The sequence below is a fragment of the Hemitrygon akajei genome, chromosome 1, assembly GCF_048418815.1.
Source record: "Hemitrygon akajei chromosome 1, sHemAka1.3, whole genome shotgun sequence".
Classification (NCBI taxonomy): domain Eukaryota; kingdom Metazoa; phylum Chordata; class Chondrichthyes; order Myliobatiformes; family Dasyatidae; genus Hemitrygon; species Hemitrygon akajei.
Genome location: NC_133124.1, coordinates 107699634 through 107721260, shown reverse-complemented (window position 1 = coordinate 107721260; position 21627 = coordinate 107699634). Strand labels below are relative to the sequence as shown.

Genomic DNA, 21627 nt, shown 5'->3' with positions numbered 1-21627 from the left:
ATTGCACTTCATTTATCTACCTGCACTGCATTTTCCCTGTAATTATAACACTATTCTGCATTCTTTTATAGTTTTTCCTTTTATACTACCTTGAGGTATTTACAGTATATGTGGAATAATCTACTGAAAGAAGCTGCAGAAGTTTGTAAATCTATTCAGCTCCATCTTGGGCACTAGCCTACAAAGTATCCAGGACATCTTTAGGAAGCAGTGTCTCAGAAAGGCAGCATCCATTATTGAAGACCTCCAGCACCCAGGGCATGTCCTTTTCTCACTGTTACCATCAGGTAGGAGGTACAGAAGCCTGAAGGCACACACTCAGCGATTCAGGAACAGCTTCTTCCCCTCTGCCATCTGATTCCTAAATGGACTTTGAAGCTTTGGACTGCCTCATTTTTTAAAATATACAGTATTTCTGTTTTTGCACATTTTGAAAATAATCTATTCAATATATGTAATTGATTTACTTGTTTATTTATTATGTTTTATTTAATTTATTTTTTCTCTCTCTCTGCTAGATTATGTATTGCATTGAACTGCTGCTGCTAAGTTAACAAATTTCACGTCACATGCCGGTGATAATAAACCTGATTCTGATTCTGACAGATGGCAGGCAAACATAGGTTTTCAATGTATCTTGATACATGTGACAAAAACAAACCAATTATCAAAAGTGTGCCTTATAGTCACCTGAAAGAAAAGAACTTGCAGAACCACAAGTGAGTGCAAAGAAGTGGAATTATTCGGATTGCTCCCAAATAGACTTGATAGACTAACTAGCTTCCCTGCATAATTTGTGATTCTATGAACTTCTGATTCTCATTCCTCACTGCTTCCACTATCCACCTTCATTCCTTTTCCTCTGAGCTCTTTGCACTTTCTCTCTACAATTCAAAAGAAGGTTTAAGAGGGTACGCTTGGGAAGAGGAAAGAGTGCAGAATTTTGATGTACAAAGCCAGAACAGATGGAGTACTATAACAGTATACAAAATTGAAATAATATTTACACAGGATAAACAGAACATACCACCCAATAGGCTTACAAGGTGCATACACTCCCATCCTTCATTTAATCTTAATACATACCTTTCTAATCCATTGTCCCTGTGTGTTTTGAGTTTTTCCTTATGTAATTTTGCTATTCAGTCCCAATGCTTAGTATTTGTGATTGTGAGGTCCATGTTGTATCCATTGCCTGGGAATGGCTTCTCTGAATTTTATTCAAAGATTCAAAGTACATTTATTATCAAAGTGTATGCAGTATACAATCCTGAGATTTGTCTTCTAACATACAGCGATGAAAGAAAGAAAACCATAGAACCTATTTAAAGAAAAACATCAAACCCCCAATGTGCAAAAAAAATCATTCATCCCGTAAAAAAAAATTAGTGAAAAACACAGAATACAAATCACAATGACATTGAAAAAGTCCAAGCATATTCTGTTCAGCTCAGTTCAGTTCAATTCAACACCACTGTATACTGTTATATCTGCAGGCTGCAGCACTAGTCCGCCCTGATCAAAACACACAAAACAGCAACAAAAACGGGGCATCCAGAAACATATAAAGAGAACTATAGAATCCAATCCACAAATTGCATCAATAAAACCTTGTCCAAGGCCCATGGACTCTGGCAGCATCAAGAAAGAGGGAGAGGGAGAGAGAGAGAGAGAGAGAGAGAGACCATTCGTATGAAGGCACTTCCCTCCGGGAGAGTTCACACCCAAGTAGACGGCAATGAACCCTCACCACCTTCCGCTGTCATCCTCATTGACTTAAATCTTTCTCAACGATTTAATTGGTGGGATTGGTGAGAAAAGGAGTCAATCATGGGTTCACACCCTGTCTCCAGGCTTCTTGGCTTCTAGGCAGCAGGCTTCTCTTAAAATCTTGCTGAACTCCCTCGGAGACAGCAAAACGCCAAATCATTCAATCGGCCCAAAAACACACTACCAAAATGTAGCTCACAGTAAACGAAGTGAAAGAAGTAGTTTCATGAACCATTTGCATCTGAAGTTCATGATCATTAGTGATCATCTAATATTTGTGGCCTCTAAATTAGACCTTGATAAAATAAAAATGCCATATGTTCTTGTTGCATGTGTATGTTACCTTGTTTAACAATGATCATAAGAATAATCAATAATATTAGAATATTTGGGGGGCAGTGATTCAGTATTGAATCTAATGCACGTTTTACTTAACTTTCTGCAGTTTCACAAAGTTTTCTCATTAAAAACCCTGAAGAAAGCTTCTGGATCAGGTGATTTTTGAGAAGGTGTTTAACTCACATCTGAATGCCATATGTTTGAATATCAGCTGCCAATGCCAGTAACTTAGATTGCTGAGCCCTGGAAGTCAGGTCAGAATATGGCGTGTCAATCGCATCTTTTTGATGCTCAGACAAAACCATGCATAGTTGCAGTGTGAGCCCGTGCCAGAGATGAGGTGGCAAGGTATGCTCAACGTGAAGCTGAAATGCTAATTGAAAAAGCTCATGTGAACATGGAGAATGTACACACAAACATGGAGAAAGTTCGTGTAGAAGCTACATTGAGTGCACTCAAGGAGGAGTGTGAAGTTGTGGCTGCTTTAGCAGAGGCAAAGGTGTATGAAGCAGCAACTGACTTAGACAGCGATGGTCATCTCTCTAGGAAGGTGACTGAAGAACAATCCATTGGTGCAAGTCCTCTAATATGACATGGTTGTTCAACATGGGATGAAATCAAACCAGCAGGCAAAGATAGGAACCAGCTTTCTGCCATACTTCACACCAAATTTTTACCCAATACTCAAAGGTTCATTTATTATTAAAGTATACAACTCTGAAATTCTTCTTCTCTGGGTAGCCATGAAACCAAGAAAGAAAAGAAAGGCAGCACGGTCATCAACCCCCAAATGCACCCTGAGCCCGCACAAAAGAACAAAAACAAAAAAGGAACAGGCACATCAACCCCCAAATTCCTCCTCACACACAAAAAAAAAGAACAAAACTGGAACAGGCAAAAAAACAAGGAAGATTGGGCAAAAAACAGTAAGACTTTAAAAGAATCTATGGTCCAAGTGCACATCCAAAGCACAGAAAACCTGGGCAACACTCTCTGGGCACAGCAACAGGTTCTCCCTGCTCCAGTTGTGTAGCAGAGTGATCAAAAAGTAGGCACCCTCCGGACTCGCCTCAATGCTTCTATCTCCCTCATTGCTTTACTTAGTGTCCAGTAGAGCCTTTAATCCGTGAAATGGAGTCAACATTGGGTCGCGCCCCATCCCACAGTCCTTCTGCCATGAGGTTCATGTACGTTGCCTCTGTCTCCTGGAATTCTCTTGGAGACTGCAGAGTGCTGAAGCACCCAAACAATCTATAAACTTCCGATTTTGGTTCAACGTTTCAATCTCCCTTGTCACTTTAATCGGCAAAATGGGGTCGAACATCAGCTCATGCACCATCCTGCAGTTTGCCCACCATGAGGTTTGTGCACACTGCTTCTGTCTCCTGGAATTCTCTCCAAACAGCAAATCACAGGCTTCAACAGATCCAGAATCACATGCAAGACAAAAAACAAATGTAAAAGACATAAAAAAAGTGAAATACATGGTTTCATGATCTATCCAGAAAATGGTGACTGAAGGAGCATTGTACGCAGGAGCCATCTTGACCGGTAGTCTGAACTTGCATCCTTTGCTTCAAATTCAAACTCAAAGAAAGATGAACCCTTATTTAGGTACAAGTTGAAAAGTTCTCCAAGTCACCCAACTTGGAAACACATGGAGGTTCACCACTTGATAAGAGCACACAAGGACTGAACAGTGCCCCAAGTGCATCAGTGGCTTACCTTTCAGCAGAACCAACTGAACAGCCTTCAACAGCTGCACCAAACAATGGTGATAAATCACCATTGGACAATAGTTTGAGTAAGATGCTGAGACTGACCAGAGAAACCCTGGTGTAGTCAGTCTAAATGTGGACTCCAAGACAGTCATCTGGAGAGTGGTGGAGAATCTGGGGAGGGTAGCAAGGAGAACTAGACAAGCAGTAGCAGTACAATACAATAATACCCTCCTGCTGAAAGGTCTTGACCTGAAGCGTTGACTGTACTTCTTTCCACAGATGCTGCCTGGCCTACTGATTTCCTCCAGCATTATCTGTGTGTTGCTTGGATTTCCAACATCTGCAGATTTTCTCTTGTTTGTGACAATATATTGCAGAACACAGATGGACATACAGTGTAGCAAGTACCAATGGTCTCCAGAAGCTGAGCCAAGAACCGATTGATACTTTGGTAGAATTAGACCCAGATACAGCTGTAAATTCAGAGCCAGCACCTTGGGCCACTGGTTCTAGCTCACCTACAGCAGAGCATGGTGGAGATCCAGCTGAGCATCCAGATGTGACTACCTCTCTGCACACTAAAGAGATGTTCTGGAACACCAGAAGTAGAGCTAGTGGATTTGTCATGGAGTCAATAGGAAGGGAGGTCTGCTTACCCCGCCAACTCTAATTGACTGTGACCATATTCACAATAACTGGGATGAAATCCCAACTCCTGAAGTGGCACACAGTTGTTAACATCTTAAGGACATAGCTGATAGATCCTCTCATTCAGCACTTCTGCTGAGATTCTCCTTTTGCTTGACAAAGACACCATCAGTGCACATAAGGTATGTGAACAGCACAATGCTTGGAATGGTGCACCTTATGCCCAATGACTGGACCTGGGTTGGGTCCTAATGAGGGAAGTCTGCCTTGATTGTGCTCATCAGCCCACTGTCATTGCATTTAAGACTAATGTCCTGGAGAATGGGCGCCCAAAGCATTTCAGACCCTGTGGGAGTAGTATCAATATGAAAGTGAAGATTGAAGGGGTAGCCAAAGACAGCCTCTGCAGTGGTTGGTGTATTTGTAAGCAACCTCTCAGCGCAGAGCAACTGAATTGGGCAAAGGTTAGAATCCTTCTTGTTCAAACACAGGTGAATTCAGAGGACATGCAGTGCATCAGAAAGCAGGAACCTCTTCCAATCCAAAGTTACCTTTGTGAACTCTGTTCCTTTCTTTATTTTGAGGAGATAAAGCAAGTTGCAGGACGTATTAAGAGGACACAACTCACTTCAGAGGTATCTCACCTATTCGTTAACCCTGTCAACAGTCTGCTCATCAGACATTACCACGAGAAAGTACGTCATTAGGGATGACATTTTTGAAGTGGAAACAGTTGGACTGTCCAGTAAGACTGTTTCAAGACTAGTCTGTGAGACTGTCCATTCTTTTGCCAGATGTAATGAAATGATCATTTGACTTCTAGTTTCTGTAGTTAACTTTGACATTGTGGATATCAGGCGGGGAATGTTCTGCCTCTATAGGTGCTGTTCGTTTTGTATGCAGTTTGTCTTGTACAAAGATCACTTCCTGTTTGCAAGATAGTTTTTTTACATTATTTCCTACGTGTGTTAGTTCAGATTTCAACTTGAAGCACACGCTGGAGAAAGACATCCATCTCTATACACTCAGCAGTTTCACAAAGTTTTCTCATTAAAAATCCTGAGGAAAGCTTTTGGCCTGGGTGAATTTTTTCAGAAGGTGTTCGGAAGGTGTTTAATTCCCTGCTTCGCTTTGTACGTGACACACTGCAAGGGCAGTAGAGTTACCCTATGGGATTTTTTTTAGGGAAAAGTGTTCTAGTTTAGTTAATATTTCATGGTGGAAATAACCTCTCAGTTCTGTTATCATCCCAGGAAAACTTTATAAGTCACTTTACAAGTGTTCTTTTTTCTTGTAATATGAATATCAGAAATGTTTGCAGCACTCTGTGGATGTGGTTGAACAAGGTTCAAGTCAAGTTTAATGCCCTGTGCATAAATACAGTCAGCTATAGTTACACTGAAAAACTTGCCTGTTGTGGTATCAAGGCAACTCACAGAATATAAATTATATGTAAATTACACAAGACAAAGACTTCCAGACAGGTTTTTTTTGCACAAAATTCTTATCAGAGTCAATTTATGATATTATAAAAGGCGGTCTGTAGTGTCTTGTTGCAGGTCAGTTCAAGAACCTGATGATTATAGGAAAGTAGCTATTCTTGAAACTGGTGGTGTGGTATATCTCAGGCTTCTCCACCTGATGACAACAGCAAGAAGGCAGCATGACCCAGATGGTGGCAATCCTACCTACACAAATTTAATAGATCTTATCTACTATTCAAATATAATCAGATTGGACTGAATCTGTTGTGTTTTTTTTTTACAAATTTACTAATACCCTTTACTTTAAGTGGCTGTTAAATATGTATTCTCAGGTCCCTTTATTTCCTGAGCCAACTAAGAAACATATGGCACATTTCTCTTTTCATAAATGTATAACAATACCCTTTGCAATGTACTGAAGTTCAAATGTGCTTTTAACTATATTGCATGCTCTTCTATTTTTGCACGCCTTCTTGTATTAAATTGTAGCTCCTCTCCTTATAAGCTACCTCCCAATTTATGTTTGCAAATGTTCAAATAATATTTGCAAAACCCAAAATCAAAATTGTTTATGTAAATAGTGACACAAACACTGAATCTTCAGTCAGTCTTTAAAAGACCCCTTGGAGAGTACAGCATTGGAATCAACAGATGACTTTAACATGCTTTTGCTGTTGGCAGACCATGATGGCAAAACAACTGAATCTAACCTATAGTGCCCTACCAAACACCCACCCACTCATATCCCTCAACCATTTACTTATCAGCATATTGGTATCTTTTAAGCACCATTACTAAAAGCTTAATTGTTTTCCCTCCTCCCAGACAGGGGTAAACACAACTAAAGATATTAATCCATCCAGTGAATGCAATGACATATGCGACGTGAATTGCTGGCACAAGTGCTGGCAAGTTGCACAAGTGTATTGGTCATATGGACCATATGGAAAATACCTCAGTCATGTTATGAAGTCAAATAACACCATTTAAGAAATAGTTGACTGGAGACCCTTCTTGATGGATTGTCTTTAAAATCTTTTAAGGGCTCTGCTATTGGAGAGGTTTCACTTTCAGTGAAAAGTTAAACTGAAGATCTATAAAAGCTTTGGTTCTATAAAATAATGTGGGGACGGGTGAGTCCTGTGCTGGATGTCCTGCTAACTTAAGGAATTGCCTCTCCTTTCCAGGTGTAGTGATCGCCGTAGGACCACTGATTGGCTTACCATGCAAGAGGTCACTCGCATATGGCCTCTCCTATACTACTGTACTGTTCCTATAGCAACACCTTCAGGTGGCGTCCCTTTCTTACTGAGTTTGCTATGTCATGGCATGATCGAGTGTCCAGCGGTATAACCGGGCAGGCAGGCTGGGCTCAATAGCCTTGTTTGGCAGCCAGATTAGGAGAAGGACAACTCTGATTCCAAATCCTGATAAATGGGACTCATTAGCCTTGCCAGGCAATCTGTCTAGGACAGCCTTTCTCAACCTTTTTGCCTTGGAGGAACTCTTGAAATAATTTTCAGTTCTCAGGGAACCCCTGTGTAAAAATTATTATATTTGCAGCTCACTGTATGTTAGTATTTTTAGCCAACCTTTCTGGAAAAAAACAGGCAGTTAAGTTTAGCTTACCTTTCTTGAAATTAATCTCTTTCTTTCCCTTTCATAAATTTTAAAAACTCATAAGTCAAACATAATAAATTTCTGTTAAATAACTGGCTTAAACCAAAATGGGATTTATTTTTTCTAAAGGTAGGCTCAGTAGATTTAATTTAAATAATGCTTGTAAGTTGATCTTAATTGATGCTATTTACAGTATGAAAATTTATTGACAATATTGAATAGTCAAGTTACACAAAAACCATAAGTCAAAGCAATATGAATAAAAACATAGCCCAAGACACAACTTTATACAAGACTTTGAAAAAACATTTTATTACTAAGTGACGTGATCAGGCTCAAATGTAGACCTAGCACGTGAAACCTGTGTTTGTTTTTTGCTGCACAAATCAGTTGGCGGCGCGTAAAGGGATTGTGAATGGGTTACTGCCTACCACTGCAAGCGCTAGCTAGCATTGCACAAGGTTCAAAAAACAATGTTTTTCTTTTTAATCATGATCTCTTGTGGAAACCTAGGGTTCTGCGGAACCCCAGTTGAGAAACCCTGGTCTTGGAGAAAGAAATCTTTGATACTTAACCTACAGTCTAGTAGTCACTGCAGTCATCGCAACTCACTGTGCAATTGTGGAATGTACCCCAACCTAAAGAATTGAATCAATTTGTGCACACCAATTGTCACTATAAACCTACGTAGCACAGGCAGGAAGAAAAGTCCTACAGCGATGGAGTTCCCTCCTGATCTTCGCAAGCAAAGATCCAGCCTTCCATAAAATAATGCATTTTTTTCCTTTTTCTAAATTATTCTTAAGTGCCACATACACCCTCCCTCACTAGATAATTGTGCATATGTATCAAAGTCCCCATAATAATCCAGTTCTGAAGAACATTATTTCTTAGGATTTCAGACACTCACCGGATCAGCTGTAATGCCTGAAGCTTTACTACTTCTATCGATGAGGATGTACCTGCTCCGCAATGCAGCCTCAATGTCCTGTTCCTGTTGCCTTGGGGTAATAAAGGGAAAGGCTGTTTTTGAAAATGAACTGAATTATGGAAAAGACTCACAGTCTAATATTTATTCATGCAGCTTCTTTTGCTACCTTTTCCTTATCTGAACCTTGCCACTGACACAGGGCTCGAGTAAAAAGAGAGGAGTTTAGCTTGTTGCAGAGGAAGGTTTTGACTAGGCATATTCAAAGCCACCTTTCATTTCCAGTTGACCAAGAGAAGAGGTCCAGACAAGACACATGAACAGAGGGGCTAGGAATAGGGATAATAGAAAATAAGCAGGGATGTCAGACAGAGGTGGTTGCAACAGGATGAACAAAAGTAGATGCAGCAGTTGTCAGGTATGTAAGAGTTAGAAGCATGGGCAGTGACGGAGTGAGATTCAATAGAGCATTCTGAGAGATGCAGTAGGTGCAGAAAAAGATCGCAGTAGTTCCAGAGAAAGCTTACGATTGATGTAGATAGCTCACGGTGGACGCATAGAGATTGGGTTGGATGGAGAGAGAGTCTTGTGGAGAGAGAGAGAGCACACAATGGATGCAGGGAGAGAAACCACAGTAGATGCAGAGAACCTACAGTACTTGCAGGGAAACATTCAAGTGGATGAAGAGAAAAACTGTTATAGATGCAGTTAGAGGTATCAGAAAAGGTAGAAACAGGCAAAAGCAGAAGAATTAACAATAAAAATCAACAGGGATGTAGACAGCAGTAAAGCTGAGGTCTGGGAGGAAGGGGTGAAGAGGTTGGGGGTTGGGATAGATTAGAATGGGCACAAAAATGAATACATTTGGTGGGTCAGTGCAGAGGGAGTTTGACTCTACATTGTATCTTTGGTGCATCTGCAGAGAAAGTGATTTTTTTCAGGTAGTGTGGAGGAAACTTTGTTATATATCTGAGCACTCTGTAACTGATTTAGGAACAAGGGCATAGACAGCTTTGTTCTGTTACCTAACCACAATGCAACTTGTCTGCATGTATTTTATGGAGTAGGATGGAGACAGCTTCATTCTGCTATAAATGTCCTCCACCTGTAATAGGACAGTGTTAATTTAGTGGAACTTTTCCACTGCCGCTTCCCTAGGAATGTTTTATATGCAGGGAATCATCATAACTTAATGAGCATGTAATTATTTAAGATAAGAGTGTACATCAATACTTACTGCAAAATAATCTTGAATTGTGCAAAGGACTCACGGAGTTGCCTGACATTTGTAATCTTTTGTTTTAGAGAAAGAATTATAATGTCAATGTTAGCATAATCAGCATAAACAATTATTTCATTATCTCTTTAAGGTTATAACTTCAATTTCTGTGACAGATATTTTTCTTAAATAAACTAAATTCAGATTTTTGGAATGGCTTTCATGGATCCATTATATGTCCTTACCTATATAGTCAGATTCTTATTGGAAAATTGTGGCACCTTCTCAGCTTCAGCATTAATGGTCAATACTCTCAGCAGTTTTTAAGAGCAGTTTACTACCCAGTTTTTTGTTATGTTACAAGATGGCTCAATATTAGTTTTGAAATTGAAAATACTGGATCATAAGTTCTGGCAGTACATGTCATCTTGTTTTCAACTACATATGGATTAAAGAATAAGCTGATGAGATGCATTATTGTACTCAAAGGAGACCGGCTTAATTCACACCAGTTTAGGTGGACAGGAGTAACACATCCACATCAAGTGAGTTTAATATGTAAAATACCGCCCATGCTTAGCTTACTTGGTAACTCAAAACAGTAATATTCCTAATAGCTTGAGATGTACTTGCCAGATTATAGCAGATTTTAACAACCTCCTGGAAGACCTGTTCTCACATTAACTATGATGATAAAATTAAGAAATGCCCTTAGTTTATTTGTGGCTAAATCATTTCCAGATTACTGCCAGACGCATATCTAGGATCTCCCAGTTAAAGACAGGCATAAATACTATTTTTGGTAGACAGTTTTCCAAATTTGGATGTGCTGCATGAGGTGGAATGAAATGTAAAGGGGTTTGTATCCCTGGTCAGTTAAGTTCTTGGGATGGGAGGGGATGATGTATAGTGTTGCTATACATACATAACATCAGTGCTACAGATCAACCAGGATTCAAAAGATCAACAAAGTGTTAAAATAATGTTCTTCCACTGAGCAACCACAAAAAACATGTGTGCATTCCAAATGCACTGCAAGTGCAATGATACTTATATCCTTTCGTTATCAAACCTCTCTAAACTGTATGAACCTTCAAAAATGTTTAAGGGGCGGTTGTAAGGAAAATCTAGATAGTCCTTCAAACATTACAAATGACACGTGTAAGATGACAAATCAATAAAACACAAGAATTGTACAGATTCAGTTTCAGACTTAGATTTATTTATCACATGGGCATTGAAACATGCAGTGAAATGCATTGTTTGTATTCACAACCAACAATCCAAGGATGTGGTAGGGGCAACCTGTAAGTGTTGCCACACTTCAGGAGCAAACAAAAATTTTAAAATGACTAGATATTACTGATGAACTGAATGACATGCTGAAGATGTACTTTGGATGTCCAGGACCTCCAGAAAGTGTCCACAGATGGGTAATTGATAAGTTCATGGCCTAAGGTAGAAGGAGATGAGTTATACAGCTCTCCTTACATGCACATGCAGGTCAACTCTTTGAGTGATTATGCAGAAAGTTTGAAGTTAATAGCTCATCTCCTTCCACTCTAGGACACAAATGTATCAATCACCCCTGATGCGTTATTAACTTCAAACTTTCTGCATAATCACTCAAGGAGTTGACCTGCATGTGCATGTAAGGAGAGCTGTATAACTCACCTCCTTCTACTGTAGGCCACGAACTTATCAATCACCCCTGCTGTGGACACTTTCTGGAGGTCCTAGATCCGTATGCTCCACAACTAAGTGTGTAAATGTAGGAGGGGACTATGTTGAAAAATAAATGTGCTAGGTTTTCTAAAATTGACTCCTTTTACCTTAGGCCACGAACTTATCAATCACCCCTCGTATTAATAATCAACTCAAAAGGTGAGTTGAAACCCTCACAACCAAGAATGAGCAACAAGGAAAAAATGGTGAAAATTTATGTGATTCAACTGAACAATAAAAATTAGACAATTGGATTGGTATAACTACAAAGATTTAGCCATTTTCCTATGCTCCTATTATGTACAAATATTACGACAGAACAGAAATACAAGCAAGTTATTACTGTCATGGTTAAGATACTGTTGAATGATGGACATATCAGTACTCAGATGAAGACCATTTTATATCCTCTCATGCAGGGGCAGAATTAAAATAAAAAGAGAAGAAAACAGTTTGCGTACTGAGAACACAGGTGTGAGGATGCAAATGGATAATGGGTGAGAAAGTTGAGTGCTTTGAATGGAATTTTTGAATTCCATATCCATTTTGTTATAAGCCTCATATCAGAATAGGTCAGTGGATATTGTATACATTGAATATACAATTTGACAAGGTCCTGAAAGAGTAAATTACCTCTTATCTATGCTATTCATTATAACTCCCTAAACTCTAGCAGATTTATCAAACATGTTTTCCTTTATCAAAGTGTATGCTTACTCTGCCCAATTCTATCATTATTTTAAATAAATATTATTTTTTAAATATTAGCTTTATTTATCACATACACATTGGAATATAGTGAAATGTGTTGTTTGCGTCAAGTCAAATCAGCAAGGATTGTGTTAAGTAGCCCGCAAGTGTTGTCATGTTTCTGCGCCAACATAGCATGCTCACAACTCACTAGCCCTAAGTAAATGTCTTTGGGAGAAAACCCATGCGATCACAGACAGAACGTACAAACTCCTTACAGACAGGTAGGAAACGATTCCCAAACTTACACTTGGTTGTTGTAATGTGTTGTGCTATCCGCTACGCTACCATGTTTTCCAATGCCCTGTTAATACTACCTTAATAAATGATTCCAGCATTTTCTCTATCATTGATGTCAAGCAAATTGGTCTATATTTCTCAGTTTTCTTAGTGAACTTATCCTTGCTAACTAACTCTCACACCACCACCCCTCCCCCATCTATGGAAACAAATGTAGAATCAATGGAGTTCTGAAAAATGACAACTATAGGCATTCCTTTCAGAACCATGGGATGGCAATCATGGGATCCTAGGAATTCATCAGCTTTCAGTCTTATTAATTTCAGCAATACTATTATTTTCTCAACTCAGGCTAATATTTTCAAGTCGTCATTGACTCTAATCCTGTTGGCCTTTACCATCTCCTCTGAAGAAGACTACACAGAAGAACTGCTAAAAGTAGACACAAAATGCTTCTTTGACTTCTCTGCCACTTTCTTTTTCCCTGATATAACTTTTTTAAGCTTTAGTAAGTTAGGGGTCCATATAAACTTTTGCTTACGTTTTACAAATCTACTGAAGATTTTGGAATTTGTTTCTCACTGATTACTTTTCTATTCAACTTTTCCTTTTCTTATTAATACTTTTGACCCTCCTTCATTGAATCCTGAAATGTTCCCAATCCACAGGCTTATTGTTTTACTGGCAATATTAGATACCTTTTCCTTTGACCTAATACCCAAAACATTAACTGCTTATTCCTTCCATAGATGCTGCCTGACTTGCTGAGTTCCTCCAGTATTTTGTATGTGCCACAAAGATTTCTAGCATATACAGAACTGCTGTGTTTTCCATCCTACACTTCTCAGGATAGCCAGGGCTGGTCTATTTTTCCTAGTTCCTCTTTGCTTTAAATAACCCTTGTTATTCAATTCACCAGGGCAATGTTCTAACAGGAAGAAATTTATCTTTCTCCAGTGCTGATGCCATTACCATAATGAAACCCATTCATTCACACTACTCACTGAGCCACATATTCAACTCTTTGATCTCATCGATTTGATTTCAATTTACATACTGCTCAGGTAAGGATAATAGCCTTTGTTGTTCTGCTTTCCAATATATCAATCTAATATCTCATCAATAAGACAACATCTTTGATGATACCTGATTGTTAGCCCAAATCTTGTATTCACAATTGTCTGACTTACAGACACTGCTATCCTTAAGCAACAGTAATACACAAAGTTCAATGTATTTCATTAAAGTGGGTAAATTAGCTACAGAAAGCAAGCATTACATCTGTAACAGAGCTTGTGAAGGGGTATCAATGCTTGTTGTAACCATATCTGTGACCATTACTGTGAAAGGTGTGGCTCCTCAACAGTACTGCCATATTTCCTAGGTAAAATTTTTAAAAAGTTTTCAGTCACTCACATTAATTTCTTCTATTGTTCCATCTAAGTACCTACAGACTTGAGTTTTGATGTCTTGAATCTGATTTGCAGTTAAAGTTTCATAGCTGACTTGTCGACGGTTAGCCTATTTAGGAAAGAAGAATATATCACTTGACAACTGAGGAATTACAGGAATACTTCATTTAATAACTAGAAAAAATGTTAGGGTTTGACAATTTTCTGTAGCCAGAGCTAATTGTGAGAATAGATCATTCAAAATTCGGAGATACAGTAAATTTCAAGAATATATTGCTTAATAATTTGTAAGAATATCTGTATCATAGTTTCCCAAACAGAGTACGCACAATATACCTGTATAATTTGACATCCAGAGATAAAAACAATGAGGAAGCTGCTGATATTCAAGCTAATTTCTAGAATATATCCATTGCTATTCAGAGAAAGTTTCTGGAACATATTACTCAATATCTACAGAGAGCTGCAGGAATATTATCTATAGATATCCAGACAGCTTTACAAAGGTACATTATTTTATAACAAGAGGTATATTACAAAAATGTATAACTGGGCATCCAAAGAAAATTATTCTCCAAAGTAAAATCTACAATAATTGCTGGAAAAATAGAATATCCAGAGAGCATTGATTGAGTATATCATACAAAATCAAGACAATTTCTTGAAGAAGTTTGAAAATCACTCAGTAGCTACCTGGACCGGAACGGCATCTCTAAATAAAATAAAATATTTCAGAAGTACACGTCTAGTTATTCAAAGGGATTTTAAGTGTTCGAGCAGTAAATGGAAATATCAATACTGAATATCCAAACGTAACACTGAAATGATTGAAAAATATTGATGCGAAATGATATCACATAGTTGCAAATGTCTGTGTTGCTATGAACAGCATAATAAACAGATAGAAAGCACTATATACAAATTCTGGAGGAACTCAGCAGGCCAAGCAGCATCTATGGAAAAGAGTACAGTCGAGGTTTCAGACGGTACTGTCGAAGGTCTTGGCTCAAAGCATCGACTGTGCTCTTTTCCATAGATGCTGCCTGGCCTGCTGAGTTCCTCCAGCATTTTGTGTGTGTTATTTGGATTTCCAACATCTGCAGATTTTCTCTTGTTTGAGATAGAAAGCACTCTACAGTCAGGTATTATTAACTTGAAAAATCATACTTCCAAACATGTTCAAAATCAATTATACTTTCAGTTTCTTAACTAATATTTGTGCTATCAAAAATGATGCAAATATTTGAAGGATGTAATATCTCACCAGTATATTATACATAGCCAGCTCATCCTGAAGTACTTGGATGTCATACTGAAGTTTCTGAATTAGTTTCTGGGATAAAGAAACATAACTTAAATAAGGATGGGATATTAATTTTCTAAAGATCATTAGCTCTCTCTTTATCACTTATTGATAGTTGCTTTTTTGTGTCATATTCATTTTTCACAAGGGACCGGATATTTATGGATAGAAACGTTGAAGGCAAGGGTGAATGTGGAGAATAGCTAAAAATTTAGCATGTGGAAGTCTTGCTAAATTTAGTGCCGAGACAAAGTGTTTTTTCATTCTGTTTCCAACCCAACAGCCAGTCAGACTAACCAGGCAAGAAATTCAGTGGTGCATTGGTACAGCTAGGGATAGAGCAGCAATAACTTGTACTATACTCTTTGCTGCAGTGTATTAGCACATTAAAAATACATGCCTGTGATGTCAAATGTGTAATATTCAACATAAAGTGCCATTCAAAAAGTCCCTATATTTACAGAGGCCAGTGTATGCCCCTGTAAGCAATTAAGAGAGAGAAAAAAAAACAGAAGAGTTGCTGTACAAGAAACTGAGGTACTTACAAGGAAGAAAGGTGGGAGTTGATCCTGAAGACTGCACATTCAAGATTGTGAGGGATAGGGGGTAGTCAGAAGATCCAGGGGCAAAAGTTATGTGAACATGTTATGGAATAAAAAATGGTTTTAGAAGTTTGGAGATAGTAGGGGAGTGTGTAAGGGTTGGGATTATTGGCATTTTATAGGACTGAATGAGGGGGAGGGATTGTAAGAACATGAATGGAATGGGGAAATTGATAGATTGGATGCAGCAAAGGAGGCTTGTGGTAGAATATTGCAGGCAGAAAGCAAGAGAGGTCGGCAGATTGGCAAAGGTTGGATAAACTGGGCTAGAGAAAAGTCAAACTATAGGAGAGGGTCAGAATACCATGGAGCAGAAGATGGATTTGGAACATGAATAGAAAATAAGTGTGGCAGATTGTGGGTAAAGCTTAAGGATATCACAGATAGGGAGAGTAACAGAAATTATGTGCAGAAAAGTTAAGAAAACTCTAGTTGAAAAAGTTAGGTTCTTGCAGCAGAAGGGGGTCAGATCAAGGTGAGAAAAGGTTTAATAAAAGTTGAAGAGGGGTTGGAGAACTGAAGAACAGAAGAGTGGTTTTGAGGACCATGATGCAGGAGGTGAATCAAAAGATAATATGAGAGAAGGAGTTAGTTAGAAGAGAGAAACAAACAGCATAATCTGCAGATTTTAGGGAAAAAGGGGCTTACAAGGAGAACCAGGAGAAATACAGGAAGATCATTCAAGGAGCCAATTTGGAAAGCACTCACATTCTGTCTCACAAATACACTGAGGGACGTAATTGAAATATTATGACAAAATAACCTACCTCGAAAGACAAAGGTATGTACATGTACAATAGCCTATAAAAAGTAGCCTTCCACCATCTATTGATGCACCAGGAATCTAACTTCCATACCAGGGATTTCATTACACATTCTAAGAAATGCATTATAATAAGAGGTTCAGTACTTTGTGTAGATAATAAAACAAGGTCCTTTGATTCTTGGGTCATGATAGTAGACTAAAGTTCCAATAAGACTACTTGAAAAACAGCGGATAACTATTCCTAGATCATAACTTATGCTTTTCCTTCAATTAATATCACAAATGAACATTAGGCACATTTATCCATCTGCTACTTGTGTGGGTAAAAGAAGAAATTCCCTAGCTAACAATAGAGACTGTTTTTCAAAAATAAACAGAAAAGGCCGAGTTCACTTAACATATTCTCATAAGGCATACTCTCCAATCCAGGCAACATCCTTGTAAATCTCCTCTGCATCCTTTCTATAGTTTCCACATCCTTCCTGTAGTGAGGTGACCAGAACTGAGCACAGTACTCCAAGTGTGGTCTGACCAGGGTCCTATATAGCTGTAACATTACCTCTCGGCTCTTGAACTCAATCCCACAGTTGATGAAGGCCAATGCACCGTATGCCTTCTTAACCACACAGTCAACCTGCACAGCAGCTTTGAGTTTCCTATGAACTCGGACCCCAAGATCCCTCTGGTCCTCCGCACTGCCAAAAGTCTTACCACTAATATTTTGCCATCATATTTGACCTACTAAAATGAACCACTTCACACTTATCTGGGTTGAACTCCATCTGCCACTTCTCAGTCCAGTTTAGCATCCTATCGATGTCCTGCTGTAACCTCTGACGGCCCTCCACACTATCCTCAACCTTTGTGTCATCAGCAAATTTTCTAACCCATCCCTCCACTTCCTCATCCAGGTCATTTATAAAAATCACAAAGAGAAGGGGTCCCAGAATGGATCTCTGAGGCACACCACTGGTCACCAACCTCCATGCTGAATATAACCCATCTACAACCACTCTTTGCCTTCTGTGGGCAAGCCAGTTCTGGATCCACAAAGCAATGTCCCCTTGGATCCCATGTCTCCTTACTTTCTCAATAAGTCTTGCATGGGGTACCTTATCAAATGCCTTACTGAAATCCATATACACTACATCTACTACTCTACCTTCATCAACGTGTTTAGCCACATCCTCAAAAAATTCAATTGGGCTCGTAAGGCATGACCTGCCTTTGACATAGCCATGCTAACTATTCCTAATCACATTATGCCTCTCCAAATGTTCATAAATCCTGACTCTCAGGATCTTTTCCATCAACTTACCAACCAGATTCTTCCACTCACCTGTTCATTAGGGAAATTGTCCAGATTCTTCCACTAACCTGCTTATTAGGGAAATTTTTACTGTGGCCAACTAGCCAACCAACCTGTATGCCTTTGGAGTATAGGATGAAACCAGAGCACGCTGAGGAAACTCACGTGATCGTGGAAAGAATGTGCCACTCCATAGATATGGCACTAGGGGTCATGATTGAACTTGGGTCACTGCAGTTGTGAGGCAAAAGATTTACTATATGTGTCATAGTGTTGCACCATGTTGGGTTTGAATTGGGTCAGCTGTCAAAGAAATCATGTCCTTGGGCTTGGATCAGACTTGATTGCCATGGTTGCAATAAGTTTTGTTTTTATATTCAATGAGATACCTGGATGTCTGGAATGCACAGCCTGGTTTGGTAGTAGAGGCAAATACATTAGGGGCTTTTAAGATATGTTTGGATAGGCACATGGGTGTAAGGAAGATGGAGGGATATTTGGAATGGTGTAGATAGGAGGGATTAGTGATTTTGATTTGCTTTTAGCTGTTTCAGCAGAACATTGTGGGCTGAGTGGCCTGTTCCTGTGCTGTACTATTTTATGAGAGCTCCAAAATCCAAAATTCAAAAACAGAAATTAAAATCTAACTTATTTTGTTTCTGAACAAGGACATAAATTTGAAATGTGTCTTGCTTACCTCTACAGATGCTGCCTGATTTGCTAAATGTTTCCAGCAATTTTTTACGAAGAAAAAAATATTGTCTTTAGGAGTGAGATTACAGAAATATTATACTAATATTCTGTATTTGTGATGTCTGAGTGCTTATATGTGTTAGAAAGAATTATGAAATAAAATCAATAATTTGTATACTCACCATAGGGTCACTATGTACATTAGCAACTGGTTCAGCTGGTATACATTTCATTCTTGATGCAAACCGGAGTGTAGAGAGCTGAAACAAAAGAATGACACTATCAGCCTCCAATTAGGAAGATATTTTGGTTTATACCTTTTAAAAGCTTTCTGTAGTCATCATTATTAATGTGTGAGTTTAATGTATGTTCAAGAGTTAGTGGATCACTTGTGCTCCAAAGTCAAAAGTAGTACTGTATCCAGCAGATCCCCATATTTACTAAAGTTCTAGATTTGAAATAACGATTAAAAACAAATGCTTTCCTCTTAGGCTTTCTCCATATTAATACACTTTCTATCATCCTGCCACAACCCAGACCAGAGTTGGAAAGTGACACCTTCTAAATTTATGTCTTACTTTTAAACTAGGCAGTGCATTTACATAAGAACTACATGAAGAGTTTCATTGGTGTTAAATCAATTTGTGTGCCATTTGGTGCCATTTGCACTGAATGGGAAATGTATCAAAAGTGAAAATGATTTGCCATTCTTGGGATATATGCATTATTGACAGAACTGATTTTCAGTCCCGGTCCCAAAGAAGGTGATGCTAAGCCTCTTTCAACTGCTTACAGTAATTTGAGGCAAATGAACAGGCTGTGTGGTTACCACAGAAGAAATCAAGAATTGTTTGTGATAATATTGGATTAGAGGCCACACTAGTTGTGTGAGGAAAGTTTCTTTTTTAGACTAAACTTGGATAACAGAGCTGTGGTAGGGCTTGAATGCTATATCACCCACAAAGCCAAACCAAGCAACGTAAATGACAACAAAGTTTCACTCCCATATGAGCTCAATACCTTTTATGCTCACTCTGACCAACAGAACATGAGGGTCCCCTCACAAATCCCCACAACCCCCAATGACTCTGTGATTTCAGTCTCTGAGGCCAACCTGAGAGCCCCCTTAGGAAGCTGAATTGATGGAAAGCATCTGGCCCAGACAGCATACCAGGCCAGGTACTGAAAACATGCTAATCAACTTGCTGGAGCATTTACAGGTATTAACATTTTTCTTGAGCAGCCTGAGGTACCCACAAATAAAGGAGCTTAGGTCCCAACACCAGGTTCAGGAACATTCATTACCCCACAACCATCAGGCTCCTGAACCAGCATAGATAACTTCACTCACCAAAACTCTGAACTGAGGCTGCGGCGTAATGACTCACTTTCAAGGGCCTACTTTCATGTTCGCAGTAATTATTTTATTTCCACAATTTATCTTCTTTTGCGCATTGGTTGGTAGTCTTTGTTTGTGTATAGTTTTTCACATATTCTGATATATTTATTTTCCTGTAAATGCCAATTAATCTCAAGGTAATATGTGGAAACATATATGGGTAACACCCTGGGAAAGGTCACTGTTAACGTAATGGTCTTTCTGTAGAAGCAGCGTTTGGGTTATGGTTAGAGATAACAGGTGCTTTGGAATGTGAGCTGGGTCCTTTGTTCGGTGGAGATGAAGAGAAAAGACGCTGGAGAGAACTGGTCGTAAGATTTGACCCGGTGGGGGAACCGTGATTCGATGAAGCAAGGTGTCTCAGTCGACTGAGGATCGGTGAATATCACTTTTGGAGGAGTTGAGCTCCAACCTGTGCACATCTGACTGTTTAATTATAATGGGCCCTTTTTCTTTCTTTTCCTTACTAACCATTTAGTTAAGATTCATAAATATAATTCCTTTAAGCATATGCAGTGTGCTATCTGTTATTTCTTGGCACTGAGTTGTAACAGGATAGCAAATCCTGGGGTTTGGGGTGGGAGTGTGGTCTCAATCTCATGGGTCTGGCAGGATTGGAGTCTGTATTTCCTAGACTTATGCAGCCAAGGAAACAAACAGGGTTTCATAAGTACTTTGAAAATAAATTTACTTGACTCTGACTTTAAGAGAATTGTGACAGATTCATAATCACATCAAGAGCATCAGTTTTTATTTATTCCCAGATTCTTTATAAACTCTGAATGAAGAGTCACAAATGAATAATTAGTTTTCTAATTGTCTCCCTCTCTCCACTTTCAAAAGTATTTTGGGATCTTGTTGAATTGAATTTTCCTGTAAAGAAATCATCAATAGGTTCTTTTTACCCAGTGGCCATATTTATTGCATGATCCAGATAGAGATCTCAGGCAGACTGTCTGAGATCACCACTGTCAGACCTGGACTATTCTCATCTGACATTTAGAGTCTTTTTATTTTGTAACAATAAGAACTGTTAGCTATCTGGAGATGAACCCAACTTTGCTCAGTGAACAGGGTGTTAAAAAATATTTAAGAGACTCAAGTTCATAAACATGCAGGTGGACAGAAAAACACATAGGATCAAAGCCAAGCAATACATACATGTTGGCTTATAGACACAAATAATATCAAATTGATCATTTGATATAAACAAAGTTAGAACTTCTCGTGGAAATATGGTTTGATAGAAGCACCAAGCTGTATGAACTATCCTTGATTTCTTACTGTGTTGGATTGAAAGAAAGGCATTATTATTCAGTCTCAACACCTTGGTTTAGAAAAGCAGAAAACTCATGCTGCTCTGCATAGCTGCAAAACATTTTTGTACACTGTAGAAGTACTGCAGATAGTTATTGGACTCCAGTAAAAGATAATTAAGTAATGTTGTACATCAGTAGTCTCGGATCAGATGGACCAGGAAAGACAATCTCTTATTATCAAACAATATAATAAAGGTTTTTAACCAACAGTAATTGCTGTTCTCCCCCACTATGTTATGACATTTTCTGTGACATCTATCACTCATTTCGCTATACAGATACATTGACCTGTCTCTCTCTCCCCCCCTCCTTTGAGGTTGGACTTGACTCACTTCCACTTCAGTTCACCAGGTTCTGGTATGTCTGATAAAGTCAGAATG

The 21627-nt window shown here is 38.8% G+C and overlaps 1 protein-coding gene across 4 annotated transcripts in view; it reads right to left on the bottom strand.

Annotated features, from left to right (window-relative positions):
* kif9 (kinesin family member 9) overlaps positions 1-21627 on the bottom strand; it is a 97083-nt gene that overhangs the window by 27345 nt on the left and 48111 nt on the right. For 3 of the 4 annotated variants that reach the window (XM_073049290.1, XM_073049298.1, XM_073049316.1), the window contains 5 exons: positions 18712-18789; positions 15121-15189; positions 13861-13965; positions 9748-9803; positions 8493-8583 (listed from right to left, as the gene is read on the bottom strand). In XM_073049290.1, the coding sequence (XP_072905391.1) occupies positions 8493-8583; positions 9748-9803; positions 13861-13965; positions 15121-15189; positions 18712-18789 (399 nt within the window). The remainder of the gene's footprint in view (positions 1-8492; positions 8584-9747; positions 9804-13860; positions 13966-15120; positions 15190-18711; positions 18790-21627) is intronic. The other variant, XM_073049306.1, reaches the window with a different exon arrangement.